Source organism: Astatotilapia calliptera, chromosome 4 (assembly GCF_900246225.1).
Source record: "Astatotilapia calliptera chromosome 4, fAstCal1.2, whole genome shotgun sequence".
Taxonomy (NCBI): domain Eukaryota; kingdom Metazoa; phylum Chordata; class Actinopteri; order Cichliformes; family Cichlidae; genus Astatotilapia; species Astatotilapia calliptera.
The window spans coordinates 14994033-15021685 of NC_039305.1; the positions used below are offsets into that span (position 1 = coordinate 14994033).

General features: G+C 38.2%; 1 protein-coding gene and 2 long non-coding RNA genes across 3 annotated transcripts; 1 reads left to right on the top strand and 2 right to left on the bottom strand.

Annotated features, from left to right (window-relative positions):
• The first annotated feature begins 242 nt into the window (after positions 1 to 242).
• On the top strand, positions 243 to 26601 carry LOC113020773 (nuclear GTPase SLIP-GC-like). Its single transcript, XM_026164997.1, has 22 exons — positions 243 to 1082; positions 4266 to 4549; positions 14252 to 14293; positions 14406 to 14444; positions 14736 to 14760; positions 14922 to 15008; positions 17093 to 17180; positions 18139 to 18355; positions 18477 to 18695; positions 22045 to 22251; positions 22344 to 22519; positions 23113 to 23206; positions 23289 to 23376; positions 23494 to 23615; positions 23865 to 24038; positions 24125 to 24279; positions 24408 to 24525; positions 24658 to 24766; positions 24868 to 24998; positions 25212 to 25293; positions 25470 to 25551; positions 25859 to 26601. The coding sequence occupies exons 1-22, from the start codon at positions 1007 to 1009 to the stop codon at positions 25926 to 25928; spliced, it is 2685 nt and encodes an 894-aa protein (XP_026020782.1). The 5' UTR covers positions 243 to 1006; the 3' UTR covers positions 25929 to 26601.
• LOC113020780 (uncharacterized) lies at positions 9304 to 10262 on the bottom strand. The gene is made up of 3 exons (XR_003272230.1): positions 10124 to 10262; positions 9782 to 9960; positions 9304 to 9505 (listed from the first exon to the last, which is right to left on the bottom strand). It is a non-coding gene; the product is annotated as an uncharacterized LOC113020780 (long non-coding RNA).
• On the bottom strand, positions 10321 to 11319 carry LOC113020778 (uncharacterized). Its single transcript, XR_003272228.1, has 3 exons — positions 11023 to 11319; positions 10814 to 10925; positions 10321 to 10498 (listed from the first exon to the last, which is right to left on the bottom strand). It is a non-coding gene; the product is annotated as an uncharacterized LOC113020778 (long non-coding RNA).
• Positions 26602 to 27653: the final 1052 nt, after the last annotated feature.

Genomic DNA, 27653 nt, shown 5'->3' on the forward strand with positions numbered 1-27653 from the left:
GCCTCCCTGCATTTTTTTTATTTACTTCTCTTATTGTCAACTGTCTTTTCTGCATTACTTTAAACCAAAGGTAAGTAGTTTCAACTTTTAATCTGAATTGAATAAAAGTTTATCTGAATATAGAATCAGAGCCAATGCATTTAAGGAGCAGTTGATTACAAAGGCCTCATTTTCAAGCAGTACTTTTAAAATTAAATATTACAGTTTATCTTTTAGTTTTAGTTTCTTGCATATGGATAATTTTGTGCAAAAAAATTGGGCCTAAGTAAGTGGCTGAAGAGATTTGAAGGTGAAGTATTGAAATGTGTCCCTGATGGGTACAGATATTGATACTGCTGTGATATGTTAACTGTGAAACATAAAATCTTTTACTAAAAGTGCTGCAACATTGTTCTGCAGTCCAATGTAAACATTTTGTACATTCTCCAGAGCTGTGGGATGCGCCAGGAAGTTGGGGGTGGGGAGGTTTAGGGTGTAAGAGATAAAATGTACATTGCATTCCTCTTGTCATGATCTAATGCGCTCTATAAGGTCTCTGAACTAGCAAACCCAGCTGTACACAGAGCACAAGAATAAACAGTATAAACTGAAACTGATTGGTCCGCACAGCCAAGAAAATCATATCAGATGTTCTGTGGCTAAAATAACTTTTTCATCCACAAAATGGGTGGAGGTCTTAGAACGGAGAACTTAAGACCGTTAGAACTTTTCTATCAAACTCAGCTTAAGTCTGAGAAAAAGTACTCTCCTCTCCTTCCGTTCTTAAAGTGCAATAGTCTTTAAGTATTTTGTCAGAAATTTTTTTTATTCTGTGTCCAGTGACATTATGTTCAGTTGAGGTGTTGCTGCCCATCTTAAATTGGGGTTTAGACAACTTGCCTCATTCACGTCCATTCATACAACCACTTTTTCTGTGCTCTTTACTTTAGACTTTCTGAATGCAGGATATTTTATTAAAGCTATTTAGCAGGAGCAAAGCAAAGGATGACTTAAATAATAATAATTAATGTGTCCTGTTTGTGTCCCACTGCTTACTTCACATCTCCCTCAGCAGCCTTTTCCAGCATTACTTTCAACCAAAGGTGAGCAGTTTGAATTTTTAATCTGAATTTAATATCAGTGTCTCTGATTTTATATGCATTAAAGTTGGTCACAAATGTCAAATCTGTAAAGCAGCACTGTCTGGTTAAATATTTCAATTTATCCTAACAAACTTGAAGCATTTTATTATAGTTTTTTTTAGTAGACAGACAAAGTAATTTTAAGCCTCAGTTTTGTACTATATAATGGCCGTTAAGCAAACGACAGGAGCTAGAAAGGTGGCTATCATCATCCATTTTATGAGGGAACGTGCTCAGATATATATATATATATATATATATATATATATATATATATATATATATATATATATATATATATATATATATATATATATATATATATATATATATATATATATATTAGTTAGTGCTTTATTATTTTGGTTTATTATTTATCTTTTCCTTCCACTCTGTGACATTGAGCAGTACAGAATGTGAAATATTTATGTTCACTTTCATTGCAATAAACGACTCTTTTCAGAGGTATAACATTTAAAATACGTAACGTCGGTACATGTATTCCGTTACTCCCCAACACTGGTAATAAAGAAAACCAGAAACAATTTGGTGAATGCATTTAGGTTTTGGGAAGTTTTGCATTAGGGAGATTTGTGTATGAAAACCTGTAAATGGAAAGATGGCAGGATTTAATCTTTAGTTCAGTTTCATTTCCTTTTTATCAGAAACTGAAAGTGAGTCTTATTGTCGTACTCTTTCATTAAGAACATGACACTTTTTGCCTCCAGCAGGCTTCCTGACCTTGCTTTACGTGTGACTTTCCATAGCAGTTATTTTTCTGTTATCTGGACAAGGCTATTTTATTACATATTTTATGTGTTTAATCGTCACAGAATTAAATATAAGCATCTTTTGACTATGCCTATCTATCTAAACAGCTCTGGAAGAAGGATAGTCATGCATCAACACCACTTCTTCATCTCCCCCAGCCCTTTTTTGTTTTCTGAGCTCTGCTTTTCCCTGCACACCCACTTTACTCTGTCTAGGTTTAGCGTTGTGTTATATGTATAGATCCACTTTCACTTGCCTTTTGCCAAACAGTCAACTACACCTTTTGCAAAACCGAGTCTCAGTTTTGTTTTTGGACTTTTACTTTTTGCTAGATTTTTCTTTTCACCCTGTTCCAGTGTGTGCCTCCCTGCATTTTGTTGTTGTTGTTTTTTTACTTCTCTTATTGTCAGAACAAGAAGGAAGAAGGATAGTCAGATCCTCTTGTTCTGCTTTGTCAACAATGTGTGTTTCTGATGAAATAGTACATGAGAATAATCTGAATAAGTTGAAACAGCACCTCTGTTTGTCACCAAACTCATTGTTGCTGTTGTAAGTGATGTAACTTTTTCTTCTTTGTTATTTTTATTTAATTTATTATTATTCATTTTTGCAAAGTTTTTTTTGTTTTTCTTTCTTTACTTGACCCCTTTAACTCATTTGAACTTTGACATACAGACAACAATGAACCAAGACAGTTTCTACATTTGACAAACATCCAGCCACTCTCGTCAGCCCTTCCTGCTTTTCTCATTCCCTGATCGGCAGATCAGGTTTTACTTTGTTTCTGACCATAGCTGGACTGGCCATTGGGCATACCGGGCATTTGCCCAGTAGGCGGTGATTTTTCGTTTTTTGATGGGCAGATGGTTTTTTTGTTTGTTTGTTTTGTTTTGTTCTGTAACGGTATAAACAATGAAAGTTCATGGATTGGCCAAAGTGTCATGATAAACTCTGGGCTGGACCAATTACAGCCGAGGAGGTTGGATGCACCCTCGATCAATGATCAGCTGATCGTCTTTTCTGTCCCGTCTCTCGCGCTTGCCCACTTTGCGCCAGAAAGAGGAAACCAGCGGATGTCGAGTTAAACAATAGCAGCACGTTTGATCAGCTGTTGTTAGAATTGATTTAATATTACTTTCTAGTATCAGCTGATGTTTGCTGCAAACACAGCTGTAAAACCTGCTGGTCATGATATCAGTTTGAATATGTGGTGAGAGGGAAACATGAAGATGAAACCAGGAAATGTCCTTACTGAATCATCAGAGCTGAACAGGTGATGGAGAAACAGGTTTACCTTTTAGGTGACATGAATGAGTTGAAGGGAAGTTATGAACTGTTTCTGAGAGATAAATAACACCAGGATGCTTTGTAGCTGACAGCTGGTAACTGTGCAGGGGCGGATCTAGCTAAGTTTTGCCGGGGGGCCAGGTAGGGCATTAACAGGGAAATTCTCATTTAAAATGTCTGGTTTTTAATAAATAATTATCTGAATCTTACAAACAAAGTTTTCATCTGATGTAAAATGTATAAAAATCCATTATTGTATCTAGTAAATATTAAGTCTAATATATACTCTAAGCTATGGTAGTTTTTCCTTTCTGAAGGTATCATCTGTGCAGTCTACAATTATGTTGAAGAAATTATTATTTAATTATTGTAATGTGTTAATAATTGATTTCTGTGCATTTGTTTTTACATGTGCATTAAATTAAAGACGATTATGTCAATTAAGCATCACGAGGCGGAGGGTGGGGGGTGGTTCCCTATTTTTGTTTTGTTTTTTTTTTGGGGGGGGGGGGGGTAGGATTTGTCAACCCTATTAGTTAGGTTGTTTAATATTTCCGTTAAGTACTGTTTTGAATACCAGAATAGGGAGGATGGTGTAGGTTTAAGTTTATTAGATTGATACATATATACCAACAAGACAGTGTACATCACTGTGACAACAGTGTTTGTTTTCATTCAAAGGCTTTGTGGTTTTTCCTATATAACCTGGTGGGCCGGTCTCTAGTCAAAATGCCCGGGCTGATTTTTTGTCCCAGTCCATGCCTGGCTGGACCCAGAGTGAAATTAATTTGTTATTTCTTATCTTTCATCTGAAAAGTGTCACTTACGTTAATACATACAGGTGACTTTGTTTTAGAACTTTTATGGTGCGCTAATTACATTAAATTTCAACATATCATTTTGTGGCAGGTTGTGGTTTAGCATCAGGTGAGGGGTAGAGCGAGTTCAGGTGACAGCGGCAGGGGAGGCTGGGAGAAAGAGCTGATGCCTGCCACGGTGTGAAACGAGTGGCTTCGAGTTGTGAACTAAATAAAAACTATTAGTGAAACGTGACGCAGAACTGTCTCCTTGTGTGTGTCATAACAGAGATCAGTAACAGAGTGATACAGTGGTGCCCAGCTTGCCGCTACGACATGTCAAACCCACAGAATCTACAGCCAGCTCAGGCACTGGCTCAAATGATGGCCAGCATGGCAGACTTGCAGCAGCAGCAGGCAGTACTGCACCAGCGGCAGATGCAGATGCTACTAAACCTTTTGCCTCAGTCTGGGGCCGCTGCGAATCCGCTCCACCTGGAACTCTCTCCAGAAGTCCATCGTCGCCGCTTCCGTGGTTGCCGCATGGGACCACAAGAAGGGCCTAAGGCTTTTGCCCAGCAGCTCCTGTACGACGCGGGGAGGTGGCTGCATCCTGGCCCGACACAAGGGGAGGTGCAGATGCTGGAGGCTGTCGTTCTGGAGCAGTTTGTGGAGGGGCTCCCAAGGGAAATGGCGGACTGGGTCAAGTGTCGCAAGCCACCCAATCTGGAGGCGGCAGTGAGGCTGGCTGAAGAACACCTGGCGGCGCGGACGGAAAACCCCAGAAGATCGCAGCCAGGGGAGGTGAGCATCTGCAAAAGAGTGATTTTTGATGTTTTGGTTTTTTAAGTCTAATATCTTTACTTATGTTAGTAAATACACTTTAGTCAACAGGGTTTATGAAGGGGTTGTATATAAAATAAAGAAATGATCTGTCTTCCAAGTATCTTTATGGCTTTATGCGTATTTGTACCCATATTGTCATCAATCCAGTTCTTTTTGATTATAGAACTGTGATGTTATATTTCTGATGCCCTCTTGGCTAGCTCTCTCTTGAAAAAAACATTGTTATTGTCAATTACGTTTTACCCTGATTTGAAGTTACTTGATATTCATCATGAGCGATATTTTTGACAGATTTTAAGTCAACAAGTAATTTATAACAGCTTAAATTCCTGCAGTAAATTTTTTGGCAAATGCTGGTGCATTTGTCAAAAAGTTTACTGAGCAGTGTGGGGACCTGGGACATTTTCAACAGGAATGCCAGGAGGACGCCATGGAGGTGCAGCAGGTGTACAGTGTTACCAGGATGTCTACACCCAACTTTGGTCGAGGAGGGCTATACAGCGTTCTGGTAAGGTGCCAAGGGATTGTACGACAGGGAATTGGGGTTGCACGCAGACTACTCATTGTTGGAGGAGTTGGTGAAGGTTAGATGTGTGACCTGCCCCTTTCCTGATGGGTGCCCCAAGTGCCCTTTTCTTGAGTATAATTTTTATTTATTTTTTATTTTTATTACTATTTTTTGTTTATTTTTGTGTGCGTGTGGAGTCCTGTCTTTTCCCCTCAACAATAATATTTAACTATTAATCATAGTTTTGCTAAGTAAAAGGATGTGGTTTCCATCAGTCACATGACTACCATTAACCAATGATCGCACTTGATGGCAGAGCGCGCTGGTTACGAACCGGGAACGAACTCGCAAAGAGCACGCGCATTTTTTGCCGTCTGAGCGGTGCAGAGCTGTAGGAGACTGATGTAACAAAAGCCAGTAAGTAGGTGTACAGCGTATTCTTTAGTCAACACAGCCCGTTCCTCCTGCACTATCAGGAGCAGGATCAGCAGAAACTCCTCAACAGCAACATCGTACCCCATCAGGTAAAACAGTGATATAGTATGATGCGATTCCGTATTAGATTCTTAAAGAATGTGTGTTGTTGTTCAGCCTGGCTCTATGTGCCTGTTTTTAACTTTGAGCACCCCTTTAAACATCTCTGCATGGCCCTGGTGGTGGGCGGATCAAACCAAAACATAGATGCCAAAGTTTGTTTTGATATTGATAAATAGGAGCATAATGAGATTGATATTAGTTTCTGTCTTGATACATGCTCAATCATCCAGGTAAGTAAATCCCAAGTTTTCCCAACTATATAAAGTGCAAATGTTTATAAGGTTGGGGAAACCTGCAGTTAGCTGAGACTGAAGAAGTCACTTGGATGAGCGATGAAACGTTTCTCCCACTGAAAACAGTCCAGATGAACAGAATTAACTTTTTGGGATACTGGTTTCTGTTTCTTTGTTACTCCTAGAATCATCAAAGAGGCAACCTAAGGGCAACCTCTATCTAAGTGCTGCTGCTTTCAAGTGTCACAATAACATTTATTGTAATTGAAACAAATATCCCGAATATATCATAACCCCTTTGTGTTAACTGTAAAAGGGATACTGTGCAGTTACTATATTTAAACTACAAGTAGATGTGATACAGACTTCTCATTATATGTTTTCTGTCCTTGGTTTTAATTAATAATCCAAAGAAAAGAAAATCCCCCAAACACTTACAGGTCATGAAAATTCATTCTGATTTAGCAGTTTGATCCACCATCCACCATAATTATTAAAAAGAATCAGTATCTGTATCAGAATCGTTGATACTGGGCCTTTATTTACTTAGTATAAAAGGAATACCAAATCCAGCAGTATCTCACACCACTAATGTGCATGGGGGAAATTCATGAAAGTCCTATCGTGTTGAAGACAATATAATTACACCGCAAAGCAAGACACGAAGTAGGCAAAGTTCTTCATGTTTCTCGTGCACGGGAGAGACCGAAGAGGCGCCGTTCCCTCGCCTGACCCGGTTGCTCTCGTCCGTTCTCCCGTACCACTGTTCTTTTATTGAGGTTACATGAATATGCATAAGTTCGTTAACATATGACGTCTACATACACACAAAGAGTAAATTCAAATTCAAATTCAAATTTTATTTGTCACATACACAGTCATACACAGTACGATATGTAGTGAAATGCTTGGACAACTGCTCGTGACCTAAAGAAAACAAAAAAGGAAAAGGCTATGAATAAGATAGGAAATAAATATGAAAAATTAAAAAGGGTAAATTTAACTAGGAAGGAATAAAATATAAATTAAGGTTAAAAATGAAATAACTGTACAACACAAATTAGAATGAAGGGTAAATTTAACTGGGAAGAATAAGATAAAGATAAATATATAAATTAAAGTTGAAAATAAAATAACTGTACAACAAAATACACAATACACAATATAGAACTATATAAGAATGTATGAAGAAATCTAAATATAAATAAATATATACACAATAACAGCAGCTGTACAAGTATTAACCGGAAATGAAGAATATAGTGACCAGTGTTGTGCAAAACAAAGTCCAGAAAGTCCAGTGTGTGTGTAAAAACCATATGTGTGGGTCAGTACTGTGTGGTGGTGTGATTGAGAGACCGTATCGCCTGCGGGAAGAAGCTCCTCCTCAGTCTCTCTGTGTTGGTCTTCAGGGAGCGGAATCGCTTTCCTGACCTCAACAGAGAGAACAGTCTGTTGTTGGGATGGCTGAGGTCCTTCACCATCTTCCTGGCCTTGGTCCAGCACCGCCTGCTGTAGATTGAGTGCAGGTCAGGGAGCTCGGAGCGGATGGTGCGCTCAGCTGACCGCACAACCCTCTCTAGAGCTCGTCTGTCCTGCATGGTGCTGTTCCCGAACCAGGTTAAGATGTTTCCCGCCAGGATGCTCTCTATGGTGCACGAGTAAAAGTTCCTGAGCACCTTGCAGGGCAGTTGGAAGTCTCTCAAGCGTCTGAGGTGGTAGAGACGCTGTCGGGCCTTTTTCACCACGGTGTTGATGTGACAGGACCATGACAGGTCCTGCGTGATATGAACTCCGAGGTATTTGAAGCTGTCCACTCTCTCCACTGGGCACTCGTTGATGACGGGGGTCTGGTAGTTCCTCTGTACCTTGCCTGTGTATGTGTGTGTGTGTGTGTGGGTGTGTGTGTGTGTGTATGTGGGTGTGTGTGTGTATATGAGTGTGTGTGAGAGATCTGTGTGAGGTCAAGATGTGACCCTGTGAAGACTCCCTAAAGCTGGTGCCAGGTGTCTGAGTCCATCTAACAAAAGGCTCTTATACTTAAACAGATATACGTGTGCTTGCTATACCATAAATCAACAAGAAAAGATAAACTCTCCTAGGGAGTATGTGATTTATACCAAGGATACACTCTAGAGGAATGAATGCACTTCCTTCTACACAGAGTTAATACAGACCTCCTTTAAGATGAAACATTCTTTCAATCTACAAATGATTATACACTTCTAAGCATATATGAGTAAATGTTTCTAAGCATAAATGACAATCAACAATACAAAACCTATCATTAACCTTCTGGGGTCCCGGGTATAATTGACCATTTTTGACTACTTTTAATTTGACCTCTACATATCACCATTAAAAACTATTTACTTTGCCTTGTTTGGTGTCATTCTTTTCAGTACAGCCTCACATGTCTGAATTTACAGTTATGTTTTAATTTTGACATACTCTATTAACACAACTGATCTAAAATCAAACAAAAAAACATAAAATCTGAGTAGAAAAAGTTATATTTTATGCTGTAACAACCACAAACATGTTTAATGAATCATATTTCATAACTTAAATATAAATTGTAAATCTTAAAATCCCATGCACAAGTTGTAATGGTTCGCAGTGGCTGACCGTGTGGAGAGTGTTTGGAGGACCCAGGTGCGGACACAGATAAGCAGACCAAATTAACTTTAAACAAAAGGCGAGCCTTTATTTGAGGCTGGAGTACATGAACTAAACTAAACGAGAAGTGAACAGGGTCAACAACTAAACAGGAACCTAAATTGGGAAGAAACTAACAACAGTGAGGCTATGAACAAGACTGTGCCTTTATTTGAGGCTGGAGTACATGAACTAAACGAGAAGTGAACAGGGTCAACAACTAAACAGGAACCTAAATTGGGAAGAAACTAACAACAGTGAGGCTATGAACAAGACTGTGCCTTTATTTGAGGCTGGAGTACCTCTCTTTATAGGTATTTTAACCAACACTAAACTACTGCATGTTTCCATCAATACTTAAACCACCTAAACACATAATTGTACTTATTCCTCAAATTGGACACCCTTTAAAAAAAAAAACAAAAAAACAAATGTCTCACAATGTATCATGTCAATATTAATATCCTAAAATAAGAAAGCATTGCATGTGATGTAACAGAGAAAAAAAATAAACAAAAAAAGGTCAATAGGCATGTTTCGTTTGCTAAATACTTTATTAAAAGACAGTTTCCTATTTACATTTATATGTTTCACAGAAGATTGTAATTTTTTACTCTGGGATGGGGATGCATGATGTGCGTCCTGCACCACCTAAACGATCTGGGGCGTATCGGAGCCATTTCTGCACTGCTTGTGCAAAGACAAACTCGGACATAGAGTTTGCCCCTAACTGCTGCGTCAGGCCATCTAGGACAAAAATACACACACACACACACACACACACACACACACACACACACACACACACACACACACACACACACACACACACACAAAGTGAATTAGAGCACATGAATAAGCTCTTGTTAACTGTCTTTAAAACAAAATAAACATGGGGTCCTCGGGCTGTACAAACTACAACCCGAGCCAAAGACCAAAGACTCCATCTCCAGATTAACCGGACATGAAAGTCTTGTTATTAAGAAGGACAAAGTAATATAGCAAAAAAACGGTAAAACTTACCAAATATGCATTTGCAGAGCGCTGTATCTTTAAATGCCCTTTTTTTGCTTTGTCTGGTCCTTGGTTTTTTTCCCTGCCCAGTTTAGTACCGAGGCCAGCTCGTTTGTAATGGCATAAGCCATTACACGGCGTACTCGCACCTCCAGTGTAGTCCCTCCAATCAAGGCAAAGCGTCTCACCTATAGACACATTTTAAGAGATGGAATTAGCGTGTCTCATGTCTTTAATGTGTATGCAAGTGCTTGTGTGTTTAATCAACAGGCCGTTGTTATGTATTTAAATCACATCTGACAGCTATTACACTTTATAGTTACAAAGTGTACATAACCTTTATATACTTACCATTGCCTTGTTTGCCTCTTGTGATTGAAGAGCTGCCTCTGCATTGTTTAGCTCCTCAATGTTGTGCAAGGGCAAATCCAGAGGCAGTACCCCAGCATCTACCGATTCATTGCAGCCGGTATTGCGGATGGCTCTGACCTCCTCATGGAGTTCGTTAACAGCTCTCGTCAGGTCTGACAGAAAAAGATAATTTTTTTTTAAGTATTTAAGAATACAGACAACTTGTCAAAAGTTTCCTTGTGTCACACACAGATATGTACAAAGACACCAGACAGTATTTTATTACCTGGTATTTTCACTCGAGGGGGCTGGGGAAACCGTTTTTTTGTGGGCTGCTCATCCTCTGAGTCACTATATGTGTACAGGGGATTTGGTCTAAAGAAAAAAAGTTGAAAACTGTCAAAAATAATTACAAATGTGCTTTTGGAATATTATTTCCTAAAGTTACAGTTTGATTTATAACAACACACACAGGAAACGGAGATGTGCAAGAAGGTACAGTATACAAGGAATTTTTGAAGTGCACAAGTGTACACGGCTTTGCATTTATAAAAAGTTTACAAGCTTCCACTTTTTGGACTATATTATGTGGTGATATTGCAGTATGGAAGCACCACAGATATGTATAAAAGACAAGATCATAAATTCTTAGCAATCAAAGATATGTTTGTGAAATTAAAAAAGTTTTACTTGTGCTTTCTTTTATGACTGGTCTGAGTTTCAGCTTCGGACTGAAGGTCAGACGTATCACAGTGTTCACTTAGATATTTCTGAAGACTGGGTTCTGCTTCGTGAAATGTGTCTGGAAGTACAAACACAATGTATGGCCAGACATAAATTAGGACACGAAAAACTTGTTATTGTTACATTTATACAACACCAATCCAGATGATACCCACCATGGCTTATTAGAAGTCGGACTGGTGCATAGGTGAGCCATGTTGCACCAGGATGAACTCTCCTCTTTACTGTGTCGTGGATCCTGAATGTGTCTCACGGAGGATATGGAGGCCATGACAATTTCTCCCCATTTATCCATGATCTAGGGACTATTTCTGTACCACCAGTGCTAAACTGCACAATGCACCAGTCTTTCATTTTTATCTTTTTTTTAATTTGGAGTCCTTTTTTGCCCTGTCTAGGATAAACAGGAAACAGATAATTACAATATATTTCATAGTCACTACAAAACTTGATCTATTGCTTGAACTAAATAATAAATAATAGCTTAAAATGTATATAGGCAACAATTACAAGCAAACCCGATAAAACAAACTCTTTTTTTTTTTAACATACAACTGCGTGTGTATATGTAAGCATTTAAACACTGAAGATAATAAAATTAACAGTATTTTGTCTAAGTCTGCCATTGTAGGAATTCATGGCACCGAGACAAAAACTTGGCGCAGTGTGGCATCAAAATAGGCGCACACCTTCAACGCTGCGTTTTCTCCGTCTTCCTCGTCCACACGTAAATGCTAAAACGGAGTTTTCGAAAATATCCGCCCTGGCAGGCGTCTTTAAAAATCTCAGTTTACGTGTGGACAAAAGGTGCAAACGCAAGGTAGGTGAGCGTGCAGCGTAAAGTTTGAATTGAGTGCGAATCGAAGCGGGTGCTCTCCAATCATTAAAAGTAACAAAGTCATTGAACACATTTATACAGTTACCTTTACGTTTATCAATCATATATATCACAGATTTACAATTTTTTGTAGGACTATGCTAAAAAGCAACTACAGAGCGAAAGTCTGGGTCAAGCGCCGAGGCGACGGCAAGAACAAAGGAACCCTCGAAGCGTTAAAGCTAGCTTTGTAAGGGAATATAATGGAAAAGTATGAAACGAAAATGTTTTCTTTGTTGATAGACTTTGTTCGCAGTGCAATTTATTTGTTGCCGGATTGTAAGATGAAAGTAGACACAATTTCGGGCTCCCACATTTTATCCGAAACTTTACATTAACAAGTTTTTTTATTTTTTTTTTACTGTTATTCAAATGCAACCGTGGAAATAACGAATAGAACAAAAGTAATTCATTCTTACCTTATACTAATCGTGGTGCAGGCCAGTGCAGTCCATGAACTGATGCCTTCTCCGGTCAATTCCGCTGAGAGTAAATCTAATGTCCCGCTCTACTGTACAAGACAATGGTTACCTGGAGGGACATACCAATGTGATAGGGGTGCTGCGGAATAGTCCAAGTGGTAGCAGCTTTAATTTCCCGCTCAACCATAAATTGATGATTTTTCAACGTGATTGTTGTCACCTTGTCAACTATAAATAGATCAACAATCAACGATGACAGAACAACAGTGAATCAATGTTATTTCAATGTCAGTGTCAGGTTTCATCAGTATTTCAATGTTGTTTCAACATTGGTTTTGTGTTGACATTTCAATCCTGACGATTCTGATGGTTCAGATGGAAAATCAACATCTGTTCAATGTCTCCTTGCTATCTGGGTAGGCAAGGCAAGGCAAATTTATTTGTATAGCACAATTCAACAACAAGGTGATTCAAAGTGCTTTACAGAGACATTAGAAACAAAAACAAATAAAAAGCATGATTTAAAATTGATTAAAACAAGCAAACAAACTAACTAAACACACACATTCATTCACACCTGTTCGCGCGATCTGAACCCTTATCGTAAGGGGAGCTACCAGTCCTTCTGTGGACGAGCTACTTTCTATTTTAAATTCCCTGAATTTAAAATACTCTCTAGACCCAGTCTAGACCCAGCTGGGGAGCTACCCAGAGCTCTAAACCCACTTAACAAACAAACAAACAAAACAGTATATAAAATCAAAACAGATAAAACCAGAACAGTAGATAAAATCTGTAGTTAATGTAAGTTTTGAAATTTAAGCTTAAAAGTGTGGATTTGGTGCTTTATTCAAATGCAGCTGAGAATAGGTGAGTCTTCAACCTGGATTTAAATAAACTGAGTGTTTCAGCTGATCTGAGGCTTTCTGGGAGTTTGTTCCAGATATAAGGAGCAGAAAAGCTGAATGCAGCTTCTCCGTGTCTGGTTCTGACTCTGGGAACTGATAAAAGACCGGATCCAGATGACCTGAGGTATCTGGAAGGTTCATACTGGGTCAGGAGGTCACTGATGTATTTTGGTCCTAAACCATTCAGAGCTTTACCATTCAGTGCTACGATTCAGCACAGCAAGGAATGGGATTAGTGAGTCCTGAGTGATTCGCTTATGCTATGATTCAGCACAGGAATGGAGGGGGTGAGTAACTCAAATGTGCTGTTAGCATGTTAGCTGAGCGATGCTACAGTGAACCAAGGAGCTATTTTCTTGATGTGAGGTTTCTACTCAAGGTTTTTTCTTCCAGTTCAGAGCAGAAATGCTTTTGTTAAGAAACTGGCTGTTGTTTTTTCCCCACACAATTCTAATTATAAGCTAGATATATTTCTACTAATGGAATTAGCTTGCTAACAGCAACAGGGATGAGTCAGTGAGTCAGTTGGGCTTGTGAATCATGATTCACGAGTCAGTAAAGTGATTCTCGAGTGTTGAATGATTCGTTCACGAATCGAACATCACTACTGCTCAGGACAATCTCCCAGAGGGAGCTAACGGGACCTACGCTACCTTTAGCTGCACGGGCTAAAGAGGCCTGGATAACTATGGGATTTTTAAGGTTTCGAAGCAGAGTCTACAATTCTGTGATCCTGGCCTCCAGAGCTGCAGATAGGCTACATTTTTTGCAAGTATCATTATTGCTGAAGGAGGCTGAGGAGTAACTAAACATCTGACACAATGAGCAGGAAAGTGCAGGAGGGACAGGTGAAAAGGCCATGCCTCTAATGAGTTGGCTATGGCCAAGCTAAGCTAGTGAACCCCTGAAGACAAAGTGAGTGAATACTGTGAGTGAATACACAGAGTGTGTGAAGATTACACCTTGACGTAAGTTATAAGTTTTTAATTAAATTGGCTACGCAGATAAGCTACATAAAAGCATCACTGTGTGTTGGAACAAGAAGTGATAGTTTACCGCAGAGAGCGAACACCAGCGACCCACTGGTGTTTGACAGCATCTCACTGGCAGTAATTATTTGTAGAGTAATTTTATTAATTCTTAACTAATATAATTTGAGTTGTTTTGATTGTGGCAGGAAGAACAAAACTCAAATCAGGAAACAGTCATTTCTTTTCAAGTCAGTTTAAAACATTTTTTTCCTTCAGATTGAATGTCCATACGACAAATACAATTTTAATACATGTTTAAGAGCTTAATATTAAACACTGCTTTGCACTTTTTATCTTCAGTGTGAACAGGAGCATGAAGAAGCAGCTGATGTGGTTCAGGTAAGGATTATACTGAATTTCAGACATATGAGCCAACTGCCTGAGACAAAGTAAAGCTCCATTGGGACTGGGACTTAATTATATAAAACAACTATCTCGTCGGATCACTGATATTTAGTAAGAAGAAGGTTATTGTAATTTATTTTTCATCAGTCTGCTGGTTAATAAAAAATAACTGCATTTAAGTTTGTTGATTGTAAAACTTATATGTTAGTGTCCTTTAAAATTTGTTAAAGAGCAATGCCAATGCAAATAGTAATAATTTCCTGTATAACTCATATTCATCCTCAGGTCTTGCCATCCACAAGTGATACAGGTGAGACACATGCATCGTATTTATTGCATCTCATATTATTCTGTGTTTTAAAGGCACAAATATTTTTTGCAATCTACATAACTTTACTAAGAATAACTTTAAGTGCTGAGAGAAAACCATTTTTTTGTTCTTATTTTTTGTTGTTGTTTTTATCCAATCAGGAAAGAGAAAATCAGACCTTCAAAGTGACACCATCAGGTTGCAGTCACCAGCTAAGCGACAACGTCTGTCTATGCCAGGATCTGAAGGTATTTAGGTTTCTTACTAAACAGTGTCACAGTTTAAGGGTTAAACCTTTGTGCAGCACAATTTGTCCAACATCTTTGATGCTAGAAGTTACTTTTTCTTTGGGCTTTTGTCAAAATTTAACAGTCACATGTTGCATGGTATATTATGGTTGATTGGTAAGTGGTCACATTATGGTCCTGATATTCTCTAATTCACGCAGGTTTGCTTTCTTGTTAAACATGAGAATTTACATTTTCTGGTTATTCTAGTCTATAATTCCTTCTAAATAGTTCTTTACATTTATGCCAACAGAACCAGTCATACTGTCTGATGTGAAAAGCATCATGACATTTGTACATGCCAGACTAAATACCGTATTTTCACGACTATAAGACGCACCTTACTAAAAGGCGCAGTCTCAGTTATGTGTGCCATTACTGTATTTAACACACACATAAGGCGCACCTGATTATAGGGCGCATACAATTATGCGTGTTTAAAAATAAAGCGGGAGCAAAACTGAGTTTGGAACTCACATTTTTATTACCGGTAATTGTCATCAATCAAACCCATGGAAGTCCTCATCCTCTGTGTCTGAATTGAACAGCTGCGCTAAATCTCCATCAAACATGCCAGGTTTCTTTCTTCACTGTCAGAGTCACTTTCCGTGCCGTGCGGCTCCTCGGAAATGATGCCGGCTTTTGCGAAAGCTCGAACAACAGTGCCAGCAGACATGTTAGCCCAAGCATCTACAATCCATTCGCAAATTGTGGCGTAACTCGCCCAGCGCTGCCTTCCACTCTTGGTGAAACTGTGGTCTCCATCGGTCATCCATCGCTCCCAGGCCGCTCGCAGCCTTACTTTGAACGGCCGGTTCACACCGATGTCCAGCGGTTGGAGTTCCTTTGTCAGGCCTCCCGGAATGACAGCAAGCTCACAGTTCATTTGTTTCACTTGTTTTTTCACATCGGCTGTGAGATGGGCACGCATAGAGTCACAGATCAACAGCGATGGTGATGCGTGGAAAAAGCCACCTGGTCTCCTTACATACACCTCCTTCAGCCAGTCTTTCATCATTTCCTCATCCATCCAGCCCTTTTCATTTGCCTTAATGATGATTCCTGCTGGAAACTTCTCTTTAGGCAAAGTCTTTCGCTTAAAAATCACCATAGGTGGCAGTTTCTGTACATTAGCATGGCAGCCAAGCACAACAGTAAAAGAAGACTTTTCGTGCCCCGTTGTGCGTATCGCTACCGTGCTGGTCCCCTTCTTCTCCACAGTGTGACTCACCGGGATGTCGAAAGTGAGCGGCACCTCGTCCATGTTTGTGATGTGGCTGGGCTGGATGTGTTTGTCGGCGATGTGTTTGCTGCAGTAGGAGCGGAAGATGGCCAGCTTTTCATTATAATCTGCTGGAAGTTGCTGCGCTACCGTAGTCCTGGTCCGGATGGAAAAATGGCACCGTTTCATGAAACGAAAGCACCAAGACGGACCTCCTCGGAAATGTTCAATTTTCATTTCTTCTGCTAGCGAAACTGCTTTTAGTCGAATGGTGACCGTCGAAACGCTTCTCCCGCTCGTTCTTTGCTCGATGATCCAACGCTCGAGTCTTTCCTCCAACTCGGGCCACTTCGCCTTATGTCCGCGGAAACTCTGCTGCGTCTTCTTGACCTGTCGGAGCTTGTTTTCCAGCTTCCTCCACTTGCGAACCATCGATTCATTAATCTTAAATTCTCTCGCGGCTGCTCGATTTCCATGTTCCTCCACGTAGCTGATGGCCTTCAGTTTAAACTGTGCTTCATATGCGTGTCTCTTTGCCATTTTCAGGGTTGTTAAAACAACGATGTTCCACATAATGCACATACCTGTCCTTTTATACAGGTATGTGCAATTGTCCCGGTGTATATACGATCAACGCCCACACTTCACCCTCTAGCGTTCTCATGGTGTTCTCTACTACGTCCTCCTTACAACACACAGGGCGCACTGCGCTATAGGGCGCGCCGCACTTTTTAAAGAAAATCTAAGGCTTTTTTATGTGTGCCTTATAGTTGCGAAAATACGGTATTTGTTGTAAATAGTTTTTTCCTTTCTTTGTCCACAGAATCAATCATACTGTCTGATGTGAAAAGCATCATGACATTTGTACATGAAAGACTAAATGACCAAGACAAACTCAGTGATTTCTTAAAGTGAGTATTAAGTTTTTTCATATTTTGTAATGTACGGGCCTGGTTCCACTCCTGATCATGTGACAGTTTCACAAACAGATCAAAGAGAGATTGTGTTTGAAGAAACCAAAAATGCAGAAAATATCTGTAAAACATCCTCAAAAACTCCTAGTTATGTGTAATTGAGTCACACAGAGAAGATGGTCCCTTTTCAAGAGTCTTGACACACGCAAAAATAAGCAGTATATTCACATGATCAGAACAATTAAAATGATTCAGTCCAAACAAACTTTATGGAAGTCACACTGGTTACACCAAGATACAGTCACAGGAATGAGTAACTACATTGATGAGGATTTAAAATTTATTAACCTAAATGCACTAACTGCATGTCTTTGGACTGTTGGAGAAAGCCAAAGTACCTGGAGAGAACAGAGGCAAACACAGAGAGAACACGTAAACTCAAAACAAAAAGGCCCCCAACCAAATGGTGGTGTGAGACAACAGTGCCATCATGAACATGAACCCTTTTGGTTCAATAGTCACCAGTTAGTTTCTTGTGTCAGTCTGTTTGACGTGTTGGTTCTTTGTTTAGTTATTTTTACATCATACTTTTGACTTACAGCCGCACAATTATAGATGACGGAATGATTCGGTAGTAAACTAAAACTTTCCAAGTTAAGACCAACAAAGACTGATATTTTTAGGAAGTTTTGGTGACTTAGCTACATTTTTTTTCCTGTTCCCGGTATCTACCAACTCTTGAAGGAAACATTTTCACTTTAGCTGACACAAAAAAGAAGGTGTAGATCAAAACAACATACAGTAAACAATTAGTGGAGCGAGTCTATAAAACTGAAATACCTAGTAGTGATTACTATTAAAAATAACAAAACTCTCTTTTAAACCTTTTGAAGCATGCTTAAAAATGTTTTCATGACTGAATCAATTAACCCATCTTTAAAATCTTGTTCAACAGGAAAAAGATCAGTGATTTGGAGACAGACAAGAGGGAGCTGGTTGGTGTCATTGGTAAAACTGGGGCTGGAAAGAGCTCTTTGATAAATGCCATCATCAAAGAGAAGAATCTTTTACCCTCAGGAAGTGTCAGTGCCTGCACCTCAGTCATGATCAAAGTGGAAGCTAACACACGTAGCACAAAGTATGAGGCAGAAATTGAGTTCATCACAAAGGAGGTAAAATGAATTCTCAAAGTTTGATTTGTACTTAAAACTAAATCATTTGTTATAGTGCAGTTCTTGGAGCTTAAGGCTGGGTACATTCCTCCAATAAATGGCTTGTCATCTATTTTTGTAGGAGTGGAAAGATGAGTTGTGGTCATTTTGTCAGTTTCTTGACAATAATGAAGATCAGGACAAGGAATACGGTGATTATCGTGATGCTGTTGAAAAGCTGACAGCACTTTATGGAGAAGAATGGAAAGAGAAGTCCTCTGAAAACCTCATGGAGAACAAATATTTCAAAGAAATTCCAGAATTTCTCCAATCCAGGCGAAAGATTTTGAGATGTGAATCAGTAAGACAAACTCATATTACTACTATAACAGACAGGGGGACACACTGGGGATGCTGGGAAGGGGACACAGGTGAAACTAGGACATCTTGGACACAAAAGGGAACTGACCAAATTGACAAAAGATTACAAATTGGAAACACATCTCACTTCTGAAAACAGAATGCAGCATAGATCCAAAAGTCCAAAAAACACAAAACACCAAAAACAGATCCAGTGGTCTGTCTGTCTGTCTAAGAACCTTTACCTCTTCACACAACAGTGATCAGTTCCCTGTTCTAACCTAACTACCTGTTACGGCCTTAGCAGGGCCTACTCCTGAAGGTGCCTGTGTGGGTGTGTCCCACCACCTCTTCTGCCTGAGGTGCCACCTTTCCCTGTTACACAGCTGACTCACATCAGTAATTAAAAGTATTTAAGCCCAGGGAAAGGTGAGCTCTGGGCCAGAGTGCCAGTAGTGTGGTTACAGCTAGTGAGCTGAGTGTTTGTGGTGTTTGCAGCTAGTGAGCTGTGTTTTGGTGGTTTTCAGCTAGTGAGCAGGGGCCCGTTCTTCGTACCTCGCTAAGTAAGTTAGCCGGATTTGACTGTTGACGATTTCGCGTGATCCTGGATCGTTCGGTTCTTCGAAGCCCATCCGGGACTTGCTGTCATAGCAACAGAGCCGTAAGCGTAAACCTGCTCGGGAGCAGGTTTACTTTATGTAAACAGGATTAGATCGCGGCCACTCAGGTATTTCCGCTTCATGTATACGAAAGCAACAGCGATATTTTACCACTGTTGTACCATAAATAAATAACATCAATGTAACTAAAGATAATGCAGCACTTGATCCTTTTATTGATTTCACACAGATACATACAGGTCATTTCCTAAAAAAGGGAAATGTACTATTAACATTCTATTACATGTATGTGATTATTACAGATGTAATTCATATTTCAGAGTAGTAATTGCAATTTACTTCGTGTAATCAAGATGGGAGACCACGGCTATAAAAGCGAAGGTGGATTTGGGAAGTCTGTCGCAGCCATGTCCTGTCCGTATACGCGAGCCACCCATTGCGGAAGGTGCAAGATTGATAAGGAGAGTCCTCAGAATTCAGCATATATTGCGGGACAGACAGGATCCTTTAGCTCAGCGCGACAGTGTGCTCATAGAGAGATATCGATTTTCCCGTGAGGGTATTATTCACTTAACCAACTTGTTGACGAGGGGGTGCAGGACCACCACCTGTCTTTTTTTGCGCTGCCCCTTTTCTTGGTTGCTGTTATAAACAAACAAACAGATTATTTCAGGGTCTCTGTCCAAGAGACGAAAAGCAATATAAGTGATAGATATTACCATTCTATAGAATATTCTTATATTTCACTTTTACTTGTTCCCATGTTCTAGTGGGTCCTGTTGTGGCTCTAATGTGAAAGGGGATATAATATAACATAATGTAATATAATATAATGTAATATAATATTGGATAATATAGTGTGATATGATAAATCTACCCTACCACCTACTGGTGTTGGCCAGAGGGGCCGATGGCGCGATATGGCAGCCTGGCTTCTGTCAGTCTGCCCCAGGGCAGCTGTGACAGCTACCAGTGTGTGAATGTGAGAGTGACTGAATAGTGGCATTGTAAAACGCTTTGGGTGCCTTGAAGAGCGCTATATAGATCCACTCCATTATTATTGTTATTATTAAATTACTTACGAGTTTAATTTGTCAGCAACTTTCTGCCAGCCCTCTCTCCTTGCTTTTGCAGCCTTTGCAGTGTTCCCTTGCGTTTTAATTAGACTCTGAAACTCCTAAAATCCCTCACTCAAGAGTTCTTGCTCTGCTGCCGAAGAATACCGAGCGCGCTCCTTCGACATTTTCGCCGACCAATCAAAGGGTTGCCGATCAATGTTTCTACTATCGATGCGTAGCCCCTGTTGGGCCACCCAGTGATCTCACATTACTTCATCCAGCTATACTAATCGTCAACAACAGGTGTGTTCGGGGAACCGGAATAGCGAGCTCAGAGTTAGCGCGATGATTTGATCTTGGATGTGTCATTTGATCTTGGATGTAGTAAGCGACGTACGAAGAACGGCCCCCTGCTCTCTTTTTGGCTTACGTTTTACTTTATTGACCAACGCCTGAGTTTTGTTTGTTTTTCTTAAATGGTGATAGCGGCTTGTCCGTCTCTTTTAGTTGAGCTACTTTAATAAAACTCTTTAACTTAACCCTTTTGCCTCCTTGACTCCTTTTTCTGACCTGGACACTTTTTGTTGCTTCCCCCTCACCGCCTGGACCCTTTTAGGGGAACGTAACACTACCCTTTTTAAATCACTCTTTAGAAATTAACTGCTGAGCAAAGTGGTTGAAAACTATGCAAAATTCCCACATGAAGTAGTTTCTGCTGTTGAGAACAAGAGTGTAGTAAGTGTTATTTAAATAGAGAATAAAAACTTTTAAATAATTCAAAAATCTATTTTCATTTTGGTTTTGAATGATAATTAGAGACTTTCTCAAAACTATCAAATGGTTGATTGTTTTAAAAAGGGTTTCACATGACCTGAATTTCTCCTCAGTCTTGATCCAATATAACGCAAGGGGAAGCTTGTACATGACACAATCTGATCATTTAAATCGAAAATTGACGAAGGTTCCCTTGCACATCTATTTTGGCATTTCCCTGTCTTTAGAGCTTTTTGGAGCCAGATTTTTACGTGGTTTTCAAACCAATTTAGGAAAAAAGTACCACTTGATGGTACACTGGCTATAATTGGATCATTTGCATCAATCAAATCTTTTTTCCTTTTCACAAAAACAGATAATTACAATGCTGACTGCAAAGAAACTTATTCTTTTACAGTGGCGGTCTTCTTCGGCCCCGTGTTTTAAAAGGTGGCTTAATGAGATGGTGTCTGGGCCAGGGTGGAACAGATAATATTTGATAGAAAGGGGAAACTGGCGAGTTTTTGTACGATTTGGTAGCCATTTCTAGAATTCTTAATTAACTGATCATAATTCATGCCTCACACGCTGTGCGAATTTTCTTATTTTATTTTACTCTTTATTTAGTTAATGTTGTTATAATTTTTTCTTCCTCTTTTTTCTCCTTTTTCTTTTTTACTTATAAGTTCACAAATGCTAAATGTAGTAATTGTCCTCAGTTGAATCTGTATAAGCATGCTGTGTTTAATATAAAAGCAAAAAATAAAATGATTAAAAAAAATATATATATATTTTTTTTTTTTTTAGTGATCCAATTTCTTTAAGTTTTTTTTATGTCACGGACTTTTTAATGGTTTTTGTAAAGCACTTAAACTGTAGGATTAAAATTAAACTGCACTGCTTTTATTATTTATTGCAGGCTAATGAACTTTCTGCAAAATGTGTCAAGTACACAAGAAGTGATTCAAAACAAGGAGAAGGCAATGAAGGAAAAAAGTGGTTTTGGCCACTAGTGAAGTGTGTGACTGTCAGGGTGCCAAACAAGTCTCTTCTCCAGCATGTCACACTTGTGGACCTTCCTGGAAATGGCGACTGTAACAAGAGCAGAGATCAGATGTGGAAAGGGGTAATTCACATTTACTGCTCTTTGCTTATACTGTGTTGTCTGTAAACAGTCATGTTTCTATTAAGCACTGAGACATGTTATTCTCCTTTCAGATAGTTGGAGATTGTTCTACTGTGTGGATTGTGACTGACGGTAATCGACCAGCATCAGAGAAAGAGGCCTGGGAGATCCTGGAAAGTGTCAGTAGTCTGATTGGAAATGGTGGCGAATGTCAGCAAATTCACTTTATCTGCGCCAAGTCTGATCTTCTTGATGATTCAGATGATCTGTAAGTACATTTTCCATGCAAACTCCCATATTTGCGAGTTTGTTTTTTTTAAACAGTCAAAATAAATACATTAAGCAAATAAAGCCATATAATCATAAATGACTGGACCCGCAAAGCAGACTCGTACAACTGAAGCTCAATAGGTTTATTTCCAATGAAACAAATGTATACAATGAACTGGTGATTTAGTGGAGAGCACCACCCTAAGGTGGTGGTTTGGGAGAGAGTACTCAATGACTGGCTGGAAGGAAAGACTGTAGTGAATAGGTAAGTATTTTGGTGTGAGGCTCTGACAACCCAAGTTAGCAAGTATGAGAGGATATTAACCAGACCAGACATTTAAAAATAGAAGGCAACAAACTGGAGTACCAGCACCATCAGGCAGAGAAACATTGCCACAGCCAGTCTTTAAATACAATCTATGTGTTAACAAAGAGTTACAGGTGTGCAAAAGTCAGGCAAAGCTCTGCTTGGTTCCCACATTTTCACCTAAAGGCCAAGAATAAATCAAAACCGCCCAGCCTGCCCCAAATTAATGATGGTGATGATAATAGTGATGACGGTAACAGTACAGATATGCTCATTTCTTGTAGTTCACGAGCTCATATCCATGATCGAATAGTAATGAGAAACCAGCAAGCCAAGGATGGAGTAAGGAAAGAATTCAACAAGCGAAGCAAGATTAAGGTGAGTTTTATAGGCTGATAGAAAATAATACAGACTCTCCACAGTTGCAAAGATGCTTTAAAATTAAATCATTTTTCCGCAGAAACACTTCACTGACGGCAGTTTCAAAGTGTTCACAGTGAGCTCCAAAGAGTTCCTAAAAGGGAAGCATCTAAGTCCAGAAGAAACTGGTAGGTGAAGTCTTGATGCACATGTTGTTTTAGTTTGCTCTGACTGAAAGAAGAATTATTTAATTTGAATTATAGTACGTAATTTCAAACTGTGGCACTGAAATTTCTTCTTAACAGAAATACCCAAACTTCAGGGATTTTTGCAAGAGCTCAATGACTGTCACTCTGAGATAGTAAACTATGTGAGTGGAGCTTATGGGATTCTTGCTTTGATTCAAGGAGCCAACTCCGGAGGAGTGGTAAGGTCAAGTCAAAGATATACAACAACATTCGCTTACATGTTGGGATTTATCAAATGTCTTTGTGTTTCTTATTATGTTTTTTTATGTATTAATTTATAGGTTATTAAGTGATCAATTGATTCATGTATTTTTGCCGTTCTGTTTTACTTACAGTAGAGTGACTTAAAGCCAAGTGGAGTTTATAGATCTATAAGAAATAATAAGTTTTTTTTTTTTTATAGTTTTATTCCTTCAAATATTTTTCAGGATGATAAAAAAGGTGAGGTGTGTTCAGAACTTGAGAGACACATGATCCTTCAACTAGCAAATATCAACAAAGAAATGGAAGAGACCATTACGGCCTTTGAAAAATGTCTTAATGATGGCGTTGAGAAATCCAAACGTTCATACGGAGAAAAACTCAAGAACTTCTTGTATCACGTATGTATTTTAAATCTAGTTACAAAAAAATTACATATTTAACAGTAATATGTATTTAAATAATTCTGTTTTCTTTTTTGCTTTAGGGAAAGAAGGGTGGTGCTTTTCACATGGTACTGAAGTGTGTTGTTAAGAATGGTGGCGTCCACAAACCAAAGAATGGGACCCTAATTAACCTTAACATGAAGTTGGCTTCATGTCTGACCGACAGCATTGATGAAAAATTCAGAGAGACCTTCCCGTAAGAAAAGACAAGTTCTAAACAGTCACATAATATTATTCAAGATATGTAATTTATAACATATCACAATTTTCAAATATAAACTTGCCAACTCTGCCATTAATAACCACAATGTTTACATTTTTTAGAAATGACTCAGAATGTGGAGCATTCAACGGAGTCATCAAGAGTTTTTCTCTTAACACTGATTCTCTGATTGAAAAGTACAAAAATACTGAACTGCAGCTCAGATTTCTCAAGACAGAGGTAAGAGATGAAACTTTCCTATACATCAATTCAAACAGTAAAGTACAGTAAAAGGAAAAAATGAAAAATTAGTTTTATAGCTTGATGTAATTTAAAACGACGTTCATCCATATTTCATGTTTTGTCTCTAAGGAAGAAAAAATTAAGGCAAAACTGAACAGAATGATCCGGGAACAGAAGAAAAAAGTCTACAGCAGTCTGACAGAGACAATTGAGAACATTATGGAAGAAGGCTACAAGAGTAAGAGATAATATTATTCACAACTTGGCACTAAAACACATATTTATATTTATCATTATTCAGCAAGAGGAATCTAATTGGAGTTTTCTGTCTTATTGTAGAGGCTGCAGAATTTAGAGGAGAAGGCACGCTGTGCAACATGAGGGAGACTATTAAGAACCATGTGCACTCAAAAAAGGACATGTTTGAGCAGGCAAAAAATACCATGTTGGAGAAGTTACGCAGTTTAAGGGTTTGTCCTGTTTTATGAAGAAGTATTATGACCATATTTTGTTATAGCTCACCTGAAGGCTTTTTCTGTGTTTAACTGGAATAGACTTATACAAAAATTTATGTTTCCATTTATGTTTTAAATGAAGTCTGAGAAATTTCTAAATGTAATTTAATATGACTTTAATACAATATTTGATCTGTGATAAGTGAATACATTTTTTTTTTAAATTAGAGAGACATCCTTGAGATTCTGGAGACTACTATGAAGGAATCCTTTGAATGTTCATTCAAGACTGATGGGAGCTTACTCCCAGGTAAACAGGACAGTTTGCTGTAATTACATCGGTTCCAAGTGCTTGATAATGCTTCCGTCCTTTTCTCTTTATCTTTGCAATCTTGCACCTGATAACTTAGTCTATGTAACTATTTATCTATTTTTTAAATTAACTTATAAATTACTGATTCATAAAAATTCAAATTTGTTTTTCAGATGTTTCAACAGAGCTTGATATGGTGAAGAAACGTTATGATGAACTTCCAGGCACTCCAGATGATGAAGTGTCCCTTACTGGGTAACTCCTAATATGTTATCAATGGTATTACATTAAATATTTAAAATTTTACAAAAAATAAAGAATTTTTGCTCTTAACAATGTTAACAATTATTTTAAGCCAAAGTATGATGATCAGCTGAGAGGCTGCAATGAGTCCATTTTAGGGGAATCTGCAATTCAACATTTAAACTAATTATAGCCATTAGTATTCTTTAGTGTGAGGAGTTTTACAAGCAATATTACGATTTTAAAATGTAGAAATTATATTATGTTCATTGGTTATTGTTTATTGTCAAACCTTTGCTCTCTTTTTTTAATGTTTCAGAGTTGCTGACCAGGTAGAAACTGCAGAAGCCTGGACACAAACAGGTCTTACCAGAGGAAGTGCTGTTTAAAACAAAGAAAACATCCGATTTGGTCTCAATCCTTTTCAGTTGTTTTTATTTGGTCTTTGGTGACATTTGACTTTGATTTTGTGAATGTCATAAGTGATTCTGGATTTTTATTTCTGTAAGACATTTGTCTCTTTTAATGTTTTAAATCTTGAGGCTAGCAGAGAAGTTGGAGGAAAAACTGAAAGAGATTCACATCACTCTACATATGTTTTGATCTACTTTGCTTTTATTTCATGAGTTTAGTTATGGTTCATTCAGGTGACAATGACAATTATATAGTACATTTCAGTACATGTAAAATCAGTCTACTTATCACAGAAGGTAAAAACATGGCAACACTTTATAATATAGCCCACAACTAACGCTTAATTCCCCTGTAATTAATAGGAACATCAATGTATTTTATCTAAAATTACAATTAAAACTGTGATTGGATTTACCTACAAATATTTAAAGGTAACAAGTCATCCAGACCATTGATTTAAGATTTTTATTATGAGATAATAGTTTTTCATCTCAACCTTTCACACACAAATATGTGTTTTTGACAGGTTTTCATACATTAGAGCCACAGCAGAGGGTGCGTTTTCTTAAAAACAATATCTGAATTAGGATAAGATGGATTTGTGTATGAAAAACACAACTAGTCATAAATTTATTTGTAAAACTTAAAGTTCCTGGGTTTTTTTTCCAAGGACACATTCACACTTCTTGTCATGCTCTTTTAATTGTTGCTTTCTTGTTCCCTACAATCTTTCTGACCTGTCATCTATGTTTATTCTTCACAAAAAATATTATTATATGAACATTGTTTTGGTAGTAGTATCAGTGGACTCTGTTGTGATATTTTGACAACATAGTGTGCTGTTGACAGAATTTGAGTTTGTCTAAGGTGCACCTCTGTCACACCTAACAGCCATTGTTGTTGTTGCAGGTCTTTCCAAGTATCCTGTGCCATTTGAGTGCCCAAAAAAGAACTGAGTGTGCTTTGTATGAAAATATATTATCACATTATTTCTAAAAGCGTGTCTTACAATCTGAATCCCCAATTTACCTTACAAATCAATTATACTTTTGTTTGGGTTTTTAAGCACAAATATCCTGAAATGCCATGTCCAGTCATTTTTGTTCAAGTTCAGTTTTTAAAATATAAGTAATAAAAATTAAAAACAGTTGTACACCCTTACTCATAATATTATAACCAGATGTTATTTTAATTCTGTGAATACATTTTCAATGCTTAAAGTCTTTGATACGAGTCCCTGAATTGGCTGTAACCCCCATTACTTTTACTCTTAGGGGCATTGTTTTTTTGTTGTTGTTATTTTTGTTTGTTTTCTTTTCTTTTTTTAAAGGAAAATCATCTTTTTTTAAAGAACCAGAATAAATATCAGTCTTTCATCAACATTTTCTTCCATTTTTCTGAATGATTCACAGATGTGTTGAAGCATAGCATGTTCACCCTCTTATGCTTATTTACAGTATAAACTGATACTGCCTCACATAAGTAATAATGGCTAATTTAAGTATAAAATATGAAATATTTCTCAGTGCATTTTGTATTATAGTATTTTTTTTTTCATATTTTGGTATCTCAACCTCAAAAACGTAAGGCAGCAAGACTGTCGATGTAAAAGGAGACTGTGAAGACTATTTGTGTATAAATGATAACAATAGTAAATTTACAGTGAAGTATATGGGCATGATTTTATTATTTTTTTATCA